This window comes from Cervus canadensis, chromosome 22, assembly GCF_019320065.1.
Source record: "Cervus canadensis isolate Bull #8, Minnesota chromosome 22, ASM1932006v1, whole genome shotgun sequence".
In the NCBI taxonomy this organism is placed as follows: Eukaryota; Metazoa; Chordata; class Mammalia; order Artiodactyla; family Cervidae; genus Cervus; species Cervus canadensis.
In genome coordinates, this window is record NC_057407.1 from 41,566,964 (window position 1) to 41,584,312 (window position 17,349).

Here is a 17,349-nt window from a genome sequence, read left to right on the forward strand (position 1 = left end):
GCATCATGTCAAGGAGGGCAGGGCAGAAAGGAATGTGGAAAGGGCTGGAGGCCACGGACGCAGAGCACAGCTTCAATGAGCACAGGGCTGAGCAGGCTCTCACTGCTCGTGGCCTGAGAACGGACACACAACCAGCAGGACAGACGGATCCCTAAGCCCCCGACCCTCCCCCCACACTCAGGATACCATGGGAGGTGCAGATGGCCTGGGGCAGCCCCAGAGGGAAAAGCATGTGGGATAGAGAGATGACACCCCAACCAGACAGCCCTGCGGCCTGGGAGTCAGAACTTCCGCCTGACTCTCGGTGTCCCACGACCCAACAGGCAATGGTGAGCAGACACAACCAGCCCTGCCTGGGGCCCAGGGAACCAGGAAGGACACTCTGGGGAGGGACAGGAGTGTCCCAACAGGTCGGGAAGGGGATCCAGTCCCCACGCTCATTTCTTTCACTGTGACTGACGGTGGCAGCAAAGCTCACTGTCAACTTGAGGATACGCTTGTTTGGCTCCTTCTCAGCTAAAGAGTTAGAAGAACTGAGAGGCAAAGGGGAGAGCAGGGCAAGGGAGAGAGAAGGTCCAGCCGCAGAGCTGGCACCAGCCCTGTGACGTCAGGTGCTGAGAAACCTGCTCCTGCCTAGACTGCAGACTGAAGTGCGCCAATTCATTTAACTGCAAATTAAACATGCAGTATTCCAAATGCTCAGTCTCTGGCAACACGGTGAATTTACCAAGCATCCTAAGTTAGAGGTACACAGAGTTATATGATTACAGGTTAAGGTGGGGAGAAACTATTACTCATCAATAAGCAGACAGACTTATCAGAGAGTTAGTATCAATATTAACAGCTGGCACAAATCATTAAAATGTGAAGATGAATGTGAAAAGGGGATGGGAAGGAAATTTCCCCAGGAGAGAATAGAAATAATAAAATTCCATAGGAAAAACTGTTTGGCATCACCAGTTACCAAAGACATGTAAGTAGAAACTATGGTGTGTCACATGACATCGATTAAGTAATCAAAAAGAAAAAATAACAATAATGCCTGATGATGGCAAGGCTGTAAGAAAACTGGTAAATTCAAACATTACTAGTAGCAGAATATTTTGGAAAGTTAATTTGGAAACATTTCTTGAGCCATAAAATTATTGGTACCCTATGGCCCAATGGTCACACTCCATGGAATTTTTTCTAAAAGAATCCAAAAGTGCAATGTCCAAAGATGCTAGAACAACAAAGAAAAATTTAAAAACATACATGGTATGGAAACAGTTCAGCAAGTTATAACATGTGCACCTAATGGAATATTCTGGAGCCATTTAAGGTGACAATTGTGAGAATTATGTAACAACTTAGAAAATGTTTTTAATATACCTAGTGTGCAAAATGAAAATGTACAGTTGACCCTGAAACAACATGGTTTGAACAGTTTGAACAGTTCTACAGTCTGAGGTTGGTTGAATCTAACACAGATAAATTTGCATATACTGAGGGTCAACTATAAATTATAGTCGGATTTTTAACTATGCGGAGGGTCAGCACCCTGATTCCTGTGTTTTTCAAGGGTAAACTGTATAGAGGTTGGGTTACCATTATGGAAAATTTCTATTTCTAGGCGTACAAAAATAAAAGAAGTTCAGAATAATGAAAAGTGCTGTTAACTCAGTAGCGTGGTTGGGATTAGCTGATTTTTCAGAATGAAAACTGTCTTAAGTGTTAGTTGCACAGTTGTGTCCAACTCTTTGTGACCCCATTGACTGTAGCCTGCCAGGTTCCTCTGTCCATGGGATTTTCCAGGGAAGAATACTGGAGTGGGTAGCCATACCCTTCTCCGGGGGAACTTCCCAACACAGGGATCGAACCTGGGTCTCCCACATTGAAGTCAGATTCTTTACCATCTGAGCCACCAGGGAAGCCTGAAAACCACCTTATGGGAAGTTAAATACAGAGGGTGCTCCTAGCCAGCACTGCTCACACCCCACGTGCTTCTGTCTTCAAGCCCAGTTTTCCAACATGCCTGCATCCCTCTCCCCACACTGGTCAATCAGGGACTCAGGCTTTCAGCACCCAGAGGTCTGTTCAGGAGAGAGAAGAGAAACCACCTGAGCCCCGCTCAGGGAAGAAGCCTGGGAGTCATAAGGTGACCCCTATTCCCTAAATTTCTACTTTATAAAGCAGCCCCAAAGATGTGATCTCCCTTAAGACTCATGAGAATCACAGGAGAGGGTACAATCAGAGAATACTGTTTGGTTAGAAACTGAGGCTCAGAGAGGTGAACCACCCTCCCCAGGGCTGCCTAGCACATAGGCAGCACAGATGGCAGAACCCAGGCCTGCTGACTCCAAAGCCCATGTTCTGTTGGCTCAACAGGGAGGTTACTGGCAGAAGCTTAACTGCCCTTGAAACCTTCATAACAAGAAGAAATTTGGATTCACCAGAAATCTTCCAAAGGAAGGAACACTGATTGTCCAGAGGTTTCTGAACTTGAACTTGTGTCAGAATCACCTGGAGGGGATCTAAACGTGGGTCACCAGGACCTACCCTGGTCTAGGATGAAGCCAAATAACCTGCATGTCTGACCAGCTTTCCAGTGATGCTCCTGCTGCTCGTCCACAGGCCACACTTTGAGAACTGCTGGTCTGCAAGTCTTGATAAGGCCTTCCGCTTAGAGGTGCACTAGGGGCAGCAGGGGAGAACTGACCTCCAGGGAACCAAGGAGAAAAGTGCGCTCTCCCGTTAGAGCCCCTAGGACTGTGCGGGCCTGGTGTCAGCGGCGCAGTGGGCTGGAGAGTATGGGAACTGAGGGCCTAAGTGGCTGAGTGTTGTGTGGGGATAGGGGTGAGACACACGGCCAGTGATGGCCAGATGGACAGGCTGGCTGTCTGGATTCCAGCCACCTGGAGATTCGTGTGGGGCTATCAACATCCAAGGCCATGGTCTTGGGGGACAAAGCGCCTGTGGGCAGTCAGCTGACACACAAATCAGATGAACCGAAGATGGGAGTGGCCTTCGGCAGACTCTGCCATGTGCTGCGTGAGATCACTGTCACACACTTATGAACGCAGCATGAATGAGCCGACCTCATTCAGTGCTGCACCCCCTCTAAGGTCAGGGAGGAATCGGGGCACAGGGAGGTGAGGATGCCGAACCCAGCTGAACACCATGAATCACAGTGGCTGGTGTGACGTCCAAGATCCCACTGCCAGAGATTAATGCTTTCAGGGAAGGCTCTGGCATTTTCCAGGATCCTCTGTTAAAATGTCCCTGGGAGGCTGACTCACCCGTTAGCTCAACAAATTTTACGAAAGTATCAGGCAGATGCTAGGCAATATAAAACCTTCAGACAGTCATGAGCTAATGCTTTAGTGGGTGTTAATCGGCAATCAGTCCATCTCATCTTCATGTAAAATGGTCAGCAGAGTGAAGGAGTAGAGGGCTGAGGAGCAATCTGTGACTTGGGATTTACATTCTAGGAGTCAGCAGGCTGGTGCCATTATTCTGATGGTGGCTCCTGTCAGAGCAGCCAGCGTGGCCCAGAGCTCCTGATTCATGCCAAGTGTCAAGCCTGATGATGGAGGAGCGTGAGTAACCAGTGGTGTGAATACAGTGGAGGGTAGGGAGTGGGAAGGGCAGGCAGCAGGGGTACAGCAAAGATGGAGACACGGGTAGCTGGGTGCTCCCGACCTCAGTTTGACAAGAGCTCCAAAGACACACGTGTAGGATGAACTCCAGGGGAGTGGTGGGGAATTGGGGTTGGTTCTTCTAGAAACCCACCCACAATATCCCAGAGGCCTCCACTGTGGAGAAAAGTTGTTTGCAGTCACTGTGAGAGCAGCCCTGTAAGTTTCATTGTGCTTGAAAGTATTCAAAAGCCAGCCGAGGGAACTGAGGGAAGAGCACTAGACTTGGAGTCATGAACCTCAACTTAAGACTCTGGGCTGTCCATCTATGGGCCGGGAAAACTCAGTTCAGTCACTTCCTCTTTTGAGCCTCAATTTCCTCACTCATGCAATCCTAGCCTCTCAGAGGCCACAAGAACAGTGGTTAGAGGCCCTGACTCCAGAGCTCCACTGCTGTGATTCAAATCCTAGCTCTGTCACGTACAAGCCATGTGACTTTAGGCCGGTTATCTAACTTCTCTGTGCCTCTATCAATTCATTTGTAAAATGAGGCTAATTATCATTTCCCACAAGATTCCATGTAAGAATTAAAGAAGATAATATGCGTAAAGCATCTACAACAACTTCTGGCATCTAGAAAATGCTATATAAGTGTTTTTTTAAATTAACTTATTAATTTTACTCTACAACATTCTATTGGTTTTGCCATACTTGGACTTGAATCTGCCATGGGTGTACATGTGTTCCCCATCCTGAACCCCCCTCCCATCTCTCTCCCCATCCCATCCCTCTGGGTCATCCCAGTGCACCAGCCCCAAGCATCCTGTATCTTGCATCGAACCTGGACTGGCAATTCATCTCACATATGATAATATGCATGTTTCAATGCCATTCTCCCATTTCATCCAGCCCTCGCCCTCTCCCACAGAGTCTAAAAGACTCTTCAATACATCTGTGTCTCTCTTGCTGTCTCACATACAGGGTTATCATTACCGTCTTTCTAAATTTCATATACATGCGTTAGTATACTGTATCAGTGTTTTTCTTTCTGGCTTACTTCACTCTGTATAATAGGCTCCAGTTTCATCCATCTCATTAGAACTGATTCAAATGTATTCTTTTTAATGGCTGAGTAATATTCCATGGTGTATATGTACCACTGCTTCCTTATCCATTCGTCTGCTGATGGGCATCTAGGTTGCTTCCATGTCCTGGCTATTATAAACAGTGCTGCGATGAACATTGGGGTGCACATGTCTCTTTCAAATCTGGTTTCCTCGGTGTGTATGCCCAGCAGTAGGATTGCTGGGTCATATGGCAGCTCTATTTCCAGTTTTTTAAGGAATCTCCACACTGTTCTCCACAGCGGCTGTACTAGTTTGCATTCCCACCAACAGTGTAAGAGGGTTCCCTTTTCTCCACACCCTCTCCAGCATTTATTGCTTGTAGACTTTTGGATAGCAGCCATTCTGACTGGCGTGTAACGGTACTTCATTGTGGTATATAAGTGTTTATTTCAAAAATGACTGAACAAGATATTGAATTGCCAAACCCATGACCTGCCACCACCTATGGATGGGAAGGGAGGGGATTTCTGAAGGGAATTTGCTGCAGGTGCAGGTACCAGGGGGTCCTTTCTAAGCCAAGTCGGGGGAGCCCCGGAGAACCATGTGGGTAGGCTGGGGGCTGCTGGCAGGATGAGCGCAGGCAACACAGGCATCCCCTCCTGACTGATCTCTGCTGAGCTGCAGAACCTCGAAGGCCACCCTGAGCATTAAAGAGTTCTGGCGGCGCCAGACAGGAGGTCCTAGGAGGCTGGGGGTCCTAGCAAGGACAGGCCTAGTGCTGGCCCCACAGAGAAGCCTAAGGAGGCAGAGGCAGCCTGCAACAGAATAGCAAGGAGAACAGCCTGCATGCTTGGTGGGCCCGGTGCTCTGACCTGAGTTTCGTCCCCCACTCGTAAATTCGTATTATTGAAGTCCTAATCCCCAGTGGGATTATCTGGAGTAAGGAGGCAATAAAGGTTAGATGAGGCCATAAGGGTGGGGCCCTGCTCTGAGAGGACCAGTGTCCTTTCAAGAGGAGACACCAGAGAGCTATGTGAGGACACCGTGAGAAGGCAGCTGTCTGCAAGCCATGAAGAGCACCCCCATCTGAAACCCAAACATCCTGCACCTTGATCTGGGAACTTACTTCCAGCCTCCACAACTCTGAGAAATAAATGTCTGTGTTAAACCCTCTGTCTCTGGCACTGTGTTATGGCAGCCCAAGTGAAGGCACCCAGGATGCCTGCAAGCGCCCAGGCACCCACAGGGCTCTGGAGTCCTGTGACTACCCCCAAAGTGCAGGAGCCCCCAGGGTGTGCACCAGGGCGGGACCAAAGAGCAGGCCGGGGTGCAGCTGGGGAGGTCAGGACAGACCCCCACCAGGCATTCCGCAGGGAGAGCAGGTTAGGGATCGGCCACCTGTGCGCCCGGAGGGATAGGCACAGACAGCACTGGACGGGGCATGGGCACCACTGGAGCTCCCCTCTTGAAAGGAGACACTCACACCTCTGTCTCTGCTATCGCCTGGTCTTGCTGCACCGTGTACCTCCAACCCCAAATCTCTGGGACTCCCCAGGGGAAATCTGACCTGTGTCCACAAAATTGTTACCATCAACCAATTCCTGGGCTCTGTAGGGCTGGCTCTCATTTCAGTTGTCTAAAGTTCAACTCCAGACACCCACTGGCTGCTGCTGCTGCTCCACGCCATGTTTCCCTGGCCCCGGGCTCACCGGCCAGAGTTCCCTCCCCAGGACTGGAGGCACATGAGGCTCAGACCCCATGTGTACCTTCCCGTGCTGCTGACCCTGTTGGTATCAGCTCTACCCACCAGGACCTCTCCCCAGCACATCTCCTCCTGGCTGTACCCCAAGGGAACCCCAGATTCATTAAGACTGAAGGTCTAGAAACAACTTATACAATCAGACCCAGGATCTCCTACCTTATACTCCCAGTCAGGACCCTCTAACCCCCCTACAAAAATTGTCCCAGAATCCATGTGCAGCAGCATCTCTGCACAGGCCGGCCCCCACTCTCCACAAAAAGGTCATCTTCAGTTGCCAACCACGGGTCCTCTTGTTCCCTTTCTGAAGCACCCTGTAACCCGAGGGAGAGCTTTGGGCATCGCTGAGGTCAAATCTCAGCACCACCACTTAGCAGCTGTGGGAGCTTAGGCACATTACTGCTCCTCTCTGAACCTCAGTAGCTCCCACCTTCTGAGTTATGAGGGCGGTCCCATGAGAACTAACACACGTTACCCCTCCCTCCATCAGGTAACTCGCCTGAAGTCACACTGGGTGTGTAGCTCTAGAATCAGGGTGAATCTGAATTTATACAGCCAATTTATATCTCAGCTTCTCAAAACACACATCTCAAGATTTTCTGTGTTTAATATTAACCGTCAATTCAAAAGTATGCGGAATTCAGCCGAAAGCTGCTCGGATTTCTTGACTCAGCTGTGACATGAGTCATTCTGTGCGTATAACAAGAGCCACTCCCAGCAGCTTCCAGAACCAGGCACAGCCTTGATGGGCAGCCAGCTGCTTCCCGCCTAGTGGAGCAGGCATTCAGCATGACTGGAGCCGGACGCTCGTTCATAATCCTCCCCTTCTGTCAGTGCGAAGCCGGCCCAGAGATGCCGTTAATCCTACGTCTCTATAGCTCAGAAAAAGAGTTTTATACAGAAAAGCAAAGTTTTTCTCTATCACCTGTGAAAATTCATTCATAGAATTTGCCAGCTGAGCATTTCTGCTCTTCTTGTCTTCTCAGAGAGAATCCACGTGGAATGATTTTCATTCACTCACTCAACAAATATCTACAGATCTCCTGCTGGGGGCCAGGCACTGTGTTCCAAAAAGTTAAATTCAAAAGAACTTGTTCCTAGTTGCTACTCATTTTCCATGAACCAACTGCTCAGTTAATTTCTCAGAATTGAGGTCAGAAAGCTTGAAAGTCCTGCAGACTCCATAACTACAGGTAACCTGATTTTATTCAAAGAAAGAGTGTCCTGTTCCAACCCTGTTAAATAAATCCACCTTCTTCTACCAGGCCAGCCTGGGGCAGGGTGCCTACAAGGCCCCTGCTTCTCCTCCATGCTTTCTCATTCTCTGTTGCAACCCTCCCCTCTCAGTTTGCAAGCTTTCCTCCAACTCCCTGGGTCATCTTGCCACAAGCCCAAAGCCATTTCCCCTCAGCACCTTTCGAGGGTGAGGGGCCCAGTCCCTGCTCCAGTGTGGGTTTTGCCCCTCCCACCACCACAGCAATTCTCTGACAACAGCTGAGTGTCGGACAACTCAATTCAATTCTGACACTATCTGGAGATCGCATGAGATACCACAGCTTAAGAGCTCAGTTCCACAAGACTGTACACTCTCCCCCCGCACTCCTCCAAAAACACACATTTCAGATGCAAATCACAAATCCAGATTGCCACCTGGGCTTCTGGCTATAGTTCGGACCAACTGGCTATAGTTCAGAGGTCCCCATGACACCCTCCTTGGGTTCAGTTAACTTGCTAGAGTGGTTCACAGAACTCAGAGAAGTATTTGACTGATGAGATGACCACTTTTTTTTTGTTTATTATAAAGAGATATAACTCAGGGACAGCCAGATGGAAGGCATGCATAGGGTGAGGGTATGGGGGAGGGCCACAGTGCTTCCAGGCCCTCTCTGGGCACATCTCTCTCCCAGGACCTCCATTTGTTCACTAACCCAGATGCTCTCCCAAATGCATCCTTTTCAAGAGTTTCTGCAGAGGCTTCATGACATAGGCATGACTGATCATCACTGGCCATGGATGACAGTTCAATATCTAGCCCCCTCCCCTCTAGGGAGGTCAGGGGTATGGGAGTGTGACAGGAACAGGGACAAAGACCAAATACATATTACTTTAAATCACATTGCCCCTTTCCCTCATTCTAGCCACTGCCTGCTTCCTCAACTCTCTTGGCTCCTGGGAACCAACCAAATGGACCACTCTTTGCTTTGTCCACTAAATGGGGAGAAATTAAAGTCTGCCAATAGGACATCTCATTTCACCCAATAAAATTAACTCCTCCTACACTACGGTACACAAAATATGGATGGAAATATGCACGTTGACTAAAACTTCTCTTTACAAGCCCATGCCAGCACTACAGCACATGAAAATCAAATGCTATACGGCGAACCTCACACGACTGAGCAAAACAAAGGCCTTGTCTATCTGAACCTGAACAAAGTCAGGCCAGTCCCCAACTACAAAAGTTCTATTCCAGTAAGAATGACTTTTATTTACCTGCAAGAAGTGCCAAGTTCATCAGATAAATGCAACCTAATGAATCCGTCTGCTCGGCTGCCTCAATTTAATGATCTTATTAAATGTTCCCAAATGTTTTTTTCCCCCCACCCCAGGGGTGATCAAGGACTCTTTTTCTTTAAACACTCCATTTAACTTTTGACAGTCATTTCCCATACAGCCTATTGTCCTTGTGTCCCTTGAGCCAGTTTAAGTTAAATTTTAAGCTGGAGTTTACCAAGTTCATGGAGGCTGGTTGGGAAATTTTTATTTCCTGTTGGAGCCTCACCAGCCACTTGCTCTGTAACTCCCAAAGGACATCTTCCTATTTTCCAATCTGTCAAGATCCTTTCTCGGGACTTCCCTGGTGGTCCAGTGGCTGAGACTCCATGCTCCCGAAGCAGGGGGTCTGGGTTTGATCCCCGGTTGGGGAATTAGATCCCATATGCCATAACTAAGCATTGGCATGCCGCAACTAAACATCTTGCATGCCTCAATGAAGATCAAAGATCCCGTGTGCCGTGACTAAGACCTAGCACAGCTAAATATGTAAATAAATATTTTTTAAAAGATCATTTCTCATTGTAAATTTACATTTTGTCACTCTTTTTGTCTGAGTTCTGAAAAGAGGTATACTGTTTCCCATAAAAGAGCAGCCACCGCTAAACAATTTCACAAGGACTCTCTGATCTTTCATCCACAGTCAGTCAGTACCCTTCTTATTCACAAGAGCCATTTTAGCCCACATCAGTTTAACACTGAACTTGGCCCTTTCCTCCAAAGCTCATGACAATAGGCACGTTAGGATATATGAAGCTTTATGAAGACAGTGAGGGGGTTCACAGGGAGAAGACACAGCTGATAGCAATCACCCTCAAACCCCTATCATGGCCTCCTTTTCTCCCTGGGTCTCTCTCCCCAGCCCTAATCACCAGGGGGCCTATGGCTGTGCCTTCTCCCTCCCCACTGCCAGACTACTGGTTCTGGAACTGGGAACCACTGACCCCCAAGTTCACGGCAGCACTGCTTACAACTGCCAAGTTATGAAAGCAATCTAAGTGTCCAACAATGGATAAAGAGATGAAGAAGAAACATGATTAAAAACAAATATATATATATATATATATATTATACACACACATAATGGAATACTACTCAGCCATTAAAAATAATAAAATTTTGCCATTTACAACAACATGGGTGGACTTGGAGGGTATTATGCTAAGTGAAAGAAGTCAAAGATAAACACTGTATGATAACACTTATTTGTGGAACCTAAAAAGTATAACAAACTAGTGGGTATAACAAAAAGGAAAGAGAGTCATAGATACAGAGAACAAACTAATGGTTACCAGTGGAGCAGGCGACATGGGGGTAGGGGACTAAGAGGTGCAAACTATTGGGTATAAGATAGGATCAAGCTTAAGGGTATACTGTATGACATGGGGAGTATAGCAAACATTTTGTAATAAATGTAAATGGAAAGTAACCTTTAAAGCTGTATTAAAATAACAAATATATATGTATTAAAATATGTAAAAGAAAGTAAAACTGGGACTCACTGAGAGTAGAGCTCTAAAAATGACTGATGCCAGGTTCTAAACCAGAGATGCCGACATAACTGGTCTGTGTGTGGCCAGCACACTGACTCTTCACAGTCCAGGAGGACGCCAGCCCTAGACCAGCTTAGCTGGCTCAGTCCGTCTTCACTTCGGTTAAGCTGTTTAGCTCCATGCTCAAGCTTGAGCACCCCTCTCCTCTGTGGGTCAGTAGGGCCTGTGGTCAGTTTTCCACAGTTCCTACCACTCTTTATCCAACCCCATATTGAAGCTGAGTTTCCCTTGGTTAGTCACTAATGTTTTCCCCATCGGTTTCCCAATAACTAAAAATTAAATAAATAAAGGGTATGTTTCTTGTCCCCAGGTCTACCCAAAGAGAGATGACCAGCAAAGCCCTGTGTTTCTTCCACCTGGTCTGGTTTGCTCACTTCTCTTGAGAGCATTTAAATCTGTGACCCTGACATTGTCTTCATTTCATCCTACTATTATTCCTGTCATAGAGGAGAAAACTAAGGCTCAAGGTCATACAACTGTTAGATCCTCTCAGGTCAATTTAACTCAGAAGCCCAGGCTCTTAAGATCTACAGGATTCTGCCGTCTCCAGAGGAGCTGTGTTGGTACCCTGTGCCATTCCGAGAGCTCTGTGTGTTGGAAAGTCCCTCCTTCTATGGAGTCCCAAATTGCTTTTCATCTCAAATATAATGTTCATATAAAAAGCAAGGGAAGGAAGGAGAGCCTGGGGGCCAGATGCATTTTGACTGACCAGTAGGTTCTGTTCAGCTAGGGACCAGCAGTGTTTCTGCTGTCTGGAGAGACCACCCTGGGTTATGGGGCCCCAGAATGCCCACAGAGTCAATGCTGAGGGCTCAAGAGGAACCTAGGTGCTTATTCGCCAACAGGCAAGAACCAGACATATAGGGTTGGAGATGGCAGTCAGAGGACAGAGTAGAGACGAGAGCTTGGAACACAGGCTCTGATTTGGAGCTGAAGTTGAAGGGGTGCACTTTGAAGACAGGAGAAGGGGTTTCAAATCAAAGAACACATGTGGCTTCTAGAAGCTAGAAGAGGCAAAAACGGAAATTCTCCCCTAGATCCTCCAAAAGGAGCACTGGACAGTTGAACCACTTGATTGTACGACTTCTGACCTCGAGAAATGTAAGAGAGAAATTTCTGTGTTATATTAAAATAAGTTGTGTTCATCTGTTATAGCGGCAAAAGGAAACTAAGACAGTTTAAGGTTTGGGCCCTTCCACCGTAGAAGCTGCCTATGGCTGCAGTAACAAAGTACCACAAACAGATTGGCTTACACGACAGAAGTGTATTGTCCTACAGTTCAGGAGGAAACAAGTCTGAGATCGAGATGCCTGCAGGCTCACATCCCTCCGAGGGCACAGGGAAAGATCTGCTCCAGGCCCTGCTCCTAGCATCTGGTAGGTTCCTGCCTTGTAGTAGCATGACTCCTGTCTTCACATCACATCATCCCTGTGTGCACATCTGTCCTTGGGTCCACATTTCCTTTTGACAAGGACACAGTCATTCAGGATGGGGGCCCGCCCTACTGAGCTTATTTTAACCCGGTCATCTGCAAAGACTCTATTTCTAAATAAGGTCACATTCCCAGATACTGAGGGTGATGACTTCTATATCTCTTAGGGGCACACAGTTCAACCTATACACAATATTACTCCTAAAATCTGCCCTCTAAATACTCACCGTGCTGCTGAGCCCATTGAAACTGTCCAGGAGCAAAGACCAGATGCTCGGGGACAGTGTCCACCCACAGCTCCCTATAGCTCATCACAGTCCATGAGGCGTGGGGTGCTGCGGTCCCCCCACATCCCCTATGCCTCCAGGTGAGGACCATGTAGCCCCTCTTCCCACACCCTCCAGTCCCTCCCCGCTGCCTGTCTCATGTCACCTGGGGCTAGGCCCTGCATTGGTCACTGGTTTTTCTCATCCGCCTCCCAGGGGAACCATACAGCTGGCCAGCTCTGCTCCTAACCTTCTCCGCTGCATCCTCAGCACCAGTGATGAGCCACACCCCGGTAAGCATTTGCTGAGATGATGCATTCCTTATCTGTGGTTCCCGTCCATCCGCTGAGTCCTGCAGACACACCAGCACCAAGTCACTCTGCGGTGACTGAAGAAATGGTCCCAGGGAAGCTTCCCTACATACAGAGGCGCTGAGCTTGCCCGGTTTTCCGGCTTGTTTGTTTAGGCCACACCATGCAGCATGTGGGATCTTAGTTCCCCTACCAGGGATCCAATCTATGCCCTCTGTATTGGAAGTGCAGAGTCTTAACCACTGGACCACCAGGGAAGTCCCTAGCCTGGTTTTAAACACTGTTTGTGAGGTGGGGGCATTCTCTGAATGATCAGGGCTCTCGGGGTGCAGCTGGCCTCCTAAGCTCAAGTGAAAATTAAACTGGGACTTCCCTGGTGGTCCAGTGGTTAAGAATCTGCCTGCCAATGCAGAAGACATGGGTTTGATCCCTGGTCCAGGAAGATTTCACAAGCTGCGGGGCAACTAGTCCCATGCACCAGAATTACTAAGCCCATGCTCTAGAGCCCATAAGCAACTACTGAAGCTCACGAACCTAGAGCTTCGCAGCAAGAGAAGCCACCACAATGAGAAGCCTGCACACGGCAAAGAAGAACAGCCCTGGCTTGCTGCAACCAGAGAAAGCCTGCACACAGCAACGCAGACCCAGCACAACCAACAATAAATAAATAAATAAAAAGAAAATTGAATCGGAGTGGATTCTTTTGAGGCTGAGACCCAATCTTACAGCGAAGTTCTTCCCTAAGAGTAACACTGAAAGTGAAAGGGTTAGTCATTTAGTCGTGTCCGACTCTGCGACCCAATGGGCTATGGCCCACCAGGCCCCTCTGTTCATGGAATTCTCCAGGCAAGAATACTAGAGTGGGTAGCCATTCCCTCCTCCAGGGGATCGTCCTGACCTAGGAATCCAACCCAGGTCTCCTGCATTGCAGGCAGATTCTTTACCATCTGAGCTACCAGGGAGCCTACCAGCTATCATTAGCAAGAGGGCTTACAACAATCCAGGCACTGGGCTGAATGAAGCCAGAATCAGCCACTTACTCATCCATCGTTGAGACCACCCAGAATCAATCTCATCCTTAAGCCTTCAGGGATTTAAGTGAAGTTCTTCTGTTTTTCCCTACTGAGACTCCTCTTCTCCAATCCAAAACTGTTCTTTCTCATTAAGACATGTTTCAAGCTCTTGCCCCATCTTACTCACCCTCTCCAGATATAATCCAGTTTTCTAAGGCCCTAAACAATGTTCCAAGTGTAGTCTGACCAGTGAGGAGTTAGGTAGATCAGCTACCTCTATTGTTCTAGATGATATATCTCTTTTAAAGCATCCTAAGATACAGTGCCATTTTTGGAATCCATTCCAAAAATCTCCAAGGTTTCTGGTAGGAATCAGGTACCATAAGCTGCTAAAAAGAGATGACGTCCTAATCCTCGTGCTACAGCGGAGTGAATTGAAGCTTGGAGGGGCGTGACCTGCTGACGAGCATCTGTCCAATTACTCTTGGTTCGCCTGCCTCCAAATCTCAAGTTCTCTCCGCCTTTAACCAAGATGTTTTGGTCTCTCAGTTTCTTCATCTGCAAAATGCAGAAACTGGATTTCTCCCAGCTCTGGCATGCTCTGACTTGTCTTCTAAATGCAGAGTCTGAAAGCCAAAGGGTGAACAGAACATAGAAGCCTTGCGCTTAGATCTAAAACTCCCAAGAGAAACAAAAAAAGTTTCCTTTTCTACTCCTCATCCTAGCCTTACCTACTTTGGAAACTTGGGGCTAAGTGATGAACATCGTTGGTTAATGGTAGTTCTAAATTTGATAGTTAATCGAGTCTTTGGATCACAGCACTACAACATTCTTGGCAAGTCAGCCCACACCATCTCTATTTCTTCCCTGTTCACATTCCACAAGAGTATGTCTTACTGCACATCCCATTTTCAAAATTTTTTTTCCTCTCACTCCCTTAGCAAGCCAAATAATACTCTCCCAAAATACCTTTAAAACAAGAACACAGAGTCCTCCATAAACCCCAGGTGCAACATGGATTTCGGAAAGCCACTCTTCCTGCCCTGTGTTCTCACGTCAGGAGCACTGCCCCAGGGCTGTCTCGACAGCTTCATCCTTCACTACGTCCTTAGTGACATCTTCTCCCTGGGTACATGCGCCCGCTGGTGTCCCACCTGTTTTTCTCCTGGTGTGAGAGGCACAGAGTCACAACGGAAGAAACACAGTGGGTGTCACCATCCACATGCGACAGGTGAGAACTCAGCACAGAGGAGGTAGGGAGCTGAGCCAAGACCAAGGAGCTGGTTGGTGCTGGCGCTGAGAAGAGACTAAGTGTCCTTTCCACTACCGTGTGCCTGGAAACGGGATTGCCATCATGAAATGAGGGACAGATCTCTTCCCTGACACCCGCCTCTTTCCAGTCTGCCTCTCCGATTCCAAACACCCTCTGTCGAAGCGCCAGCTGAAGAGCCACCACCTGCAGAAAGTGTTCCCTGGGCACCTCAGCCCATAGCCCCTGCTTCCTCTGAAATCCGAAATGTGCTTCAGCTCCCCACTACCTCGGCCCTTAGCACTGACCACTGGCCCAGGGCAGTGACCCCTTTCCATGACCAACGAGCCAACTTCCACAAACCTAGGGAGCCTTGGCCTGGCACCAGCACACAGGGAACCTCTGCAAACAGCAGTGGCTCTCACTACTACTGTTACCACTGTGTTCCAGTTGCTATGACTGTCAGACAAGCTACCCCAAAATTTAGTGATGCAGGAAAAGTCTGCTCGTGGACTCTGTGCTTTAGATATTCAGCGCACAGAGAGAACAGCTTCTGTCTGTTCCATGAAGTCTGGGCTCCAGCTGGAAGGCATGAAGGTTTAAGGGTGACTTGAAATCTAGGGACTAGAGTTGTCCAAAGTCTCCCTCACTCACACATCTAACAGTTGATGCTGGTTGATGGCTGGGAGTCTTGGTTCCTTTGCCTGTGATCTCTCCCCATGAACTAGCTTGGGCTTCCTCACAGTGTGGCATCTAACTTCCAAGGGCAACAGTCTGGGGAGGAGAGACCCTAGAAGCTGTATCCTTCTTACAGCCTGGCCCCAAAGTCACGGAGAATCAGTGCTGCTAGACTCTGAGTCAATCTTGCTGGAAGGAGTGTCAGTACCATTGCAAGAGCACAGATGCGGCCGCCTTTGAAAAAAACAATCTCTATAATCCTTACTATTATCTTTTATCATCACTTCTCCTTAGGACGGGTCTCCATCAGGTGGCTTCTCCATCCCTTCTGACCATACAGCTGCCCCAGCTTTTTACCAGATATATCTGGTCCTGCAGTGGGCAAAGCTCAAGCTCAGGCTCAGATTCCTGCCACAGCCCATACGAACACAAGCAGCAATAACCTTTGTCCTCATTTCTTTGCAGGAGGAGGTATATATATCCCTAGGACCTGGGTCCCAGGTAGGGGGGATGAAAAAAAAAAGGAATTCCTAAGAGATTTCAGGACAGAATTTTCTAGTTGCTAACAATTTTCGCTAGTGATACTGTGTAGGCTGAAACTGTACTCAGCTAAATATCGACACTTCCTGGTGGTTGCCAAGACAGATGGTTAGTGAGAAATAAACGGTTGTCATGAAGGACCTCCTGGAAAGTTTTCTAATGAAGTTGACTTGGCTGACAGATGCATTTTCCTACCCTGCCCTTGCCTCACTCTTGTCTAGACTCAGACATGATGACTGGAAGGGTAGCATCCTTCTTGTGCCTACAAGGTAGCTTTGAGAATAGAACAGAAAGATGGAGGGCTGGTGCCTGATAACACCATGGAGCCACCACAGTAGTTCTAAAGTATCTATTTGTATTAAGCAAAAGAGAAAAAAAAAGCCCCTATCTTGGATGCATTATTTTGTATCTTTACTATTTGTATCCAAGTACAGTTATTGATAAGAGTCTTTTATCACCACCAGCTTTTAGATTAGTCTTCCTGCTTCAAACCTCACCCAGCTCCAATCAAATCTTCCTTACATGTGAATCTGTTAAAGACTTTCTGCTGCTATGAAGTCTTCACTGGCTTCCCAGCACTTCTAGACAAATTTGTACTCTTCAGTATGACATTTGAGATTCTTCACACCCAGGCCGGAATCAAGATTTACCCCCTCCCTCACCCCTCAGACAACATGTGCTCAAGCCACTACACAATTCTCAGCATTCTGGCTCATAATAGTCCTCTGCTACAACTTCTCAACCTGAAATGTTCTGTGTGGTAAACACCTTAAGTGGCTAAAGCCACTTACTTCAGGAAGTCTTCCCTGAGGTCCACAGAGTAAGCCATTGCCTCCCATGGGCTTCTAAGACAAGTTCTTTCTAAATAAATCTGCAGGTACTTGCCACACATTATTACAATTACTTATTTTTCTGACCAGTCTATCACCTTAGGCTGTGGGCTCCCCAGAAGGCAGGGACAGATCCTTACCGGTCTGTTTATCCTAGCTCTTGGCAAATTTTGAGATGAGTTGGTGGGTGATAAATGAATGCACAGACCCTGCCACCTGAGGACTCAGAGTCTTCATCCTTCATGCGGCAGGGGCCTTGGGTGATGGCCAGACTGACGAAGGATGCAGGGAAACTGACCAGACACCTAAAAGAGGTGCTTGCCCGATGCCCGTGCTGTGCTTGGGGTCCATGGATATCCTGGAAGCTTGTCCCTGGGGACAGGGCAAAGGGCAGGGTAAATATGGACTCCACGTCTTCCACGTGGTATCAAAAGGCAAAGGAGGGTGGACAACCCCATGAGTGGTCTCCTTCCCATCTCAC

General features: G+C 47.9%; 1 protein-coding gene across 6 annotated transcripts in view; it reads right to left on the reverse strand.

Moving 5' to 3' along the window:
* Positions 1-17,349, reverse strand: part of SSUH2 (ssu-2 homolog) — a 70,949-nt gene that overhangs the window by 51,646 nt on the left and 1,954 nt on the right. For 2 of the 6 annotated variants that reach the window (XM_043441807.1, XM_043441806.1), the window contains exon 2: positions 12,440-12,599. The exons of 2 other annotated variants lie outside the window; for them this stretch is intronic. In XM_043441807.1, the coding sequence (XP_043297742.1) occupies positions 12,440-12,599 (160 nt within the window). Of the gene's footprint in view, positions 1-12,439; positions 12,600-17,008; positions 17,166-17,349 lie in introns of those variants that run through there. 2 more of the 6 variants (XM_043441809.1, XM_043441811.1) reach the window with 2 other exon arrangements.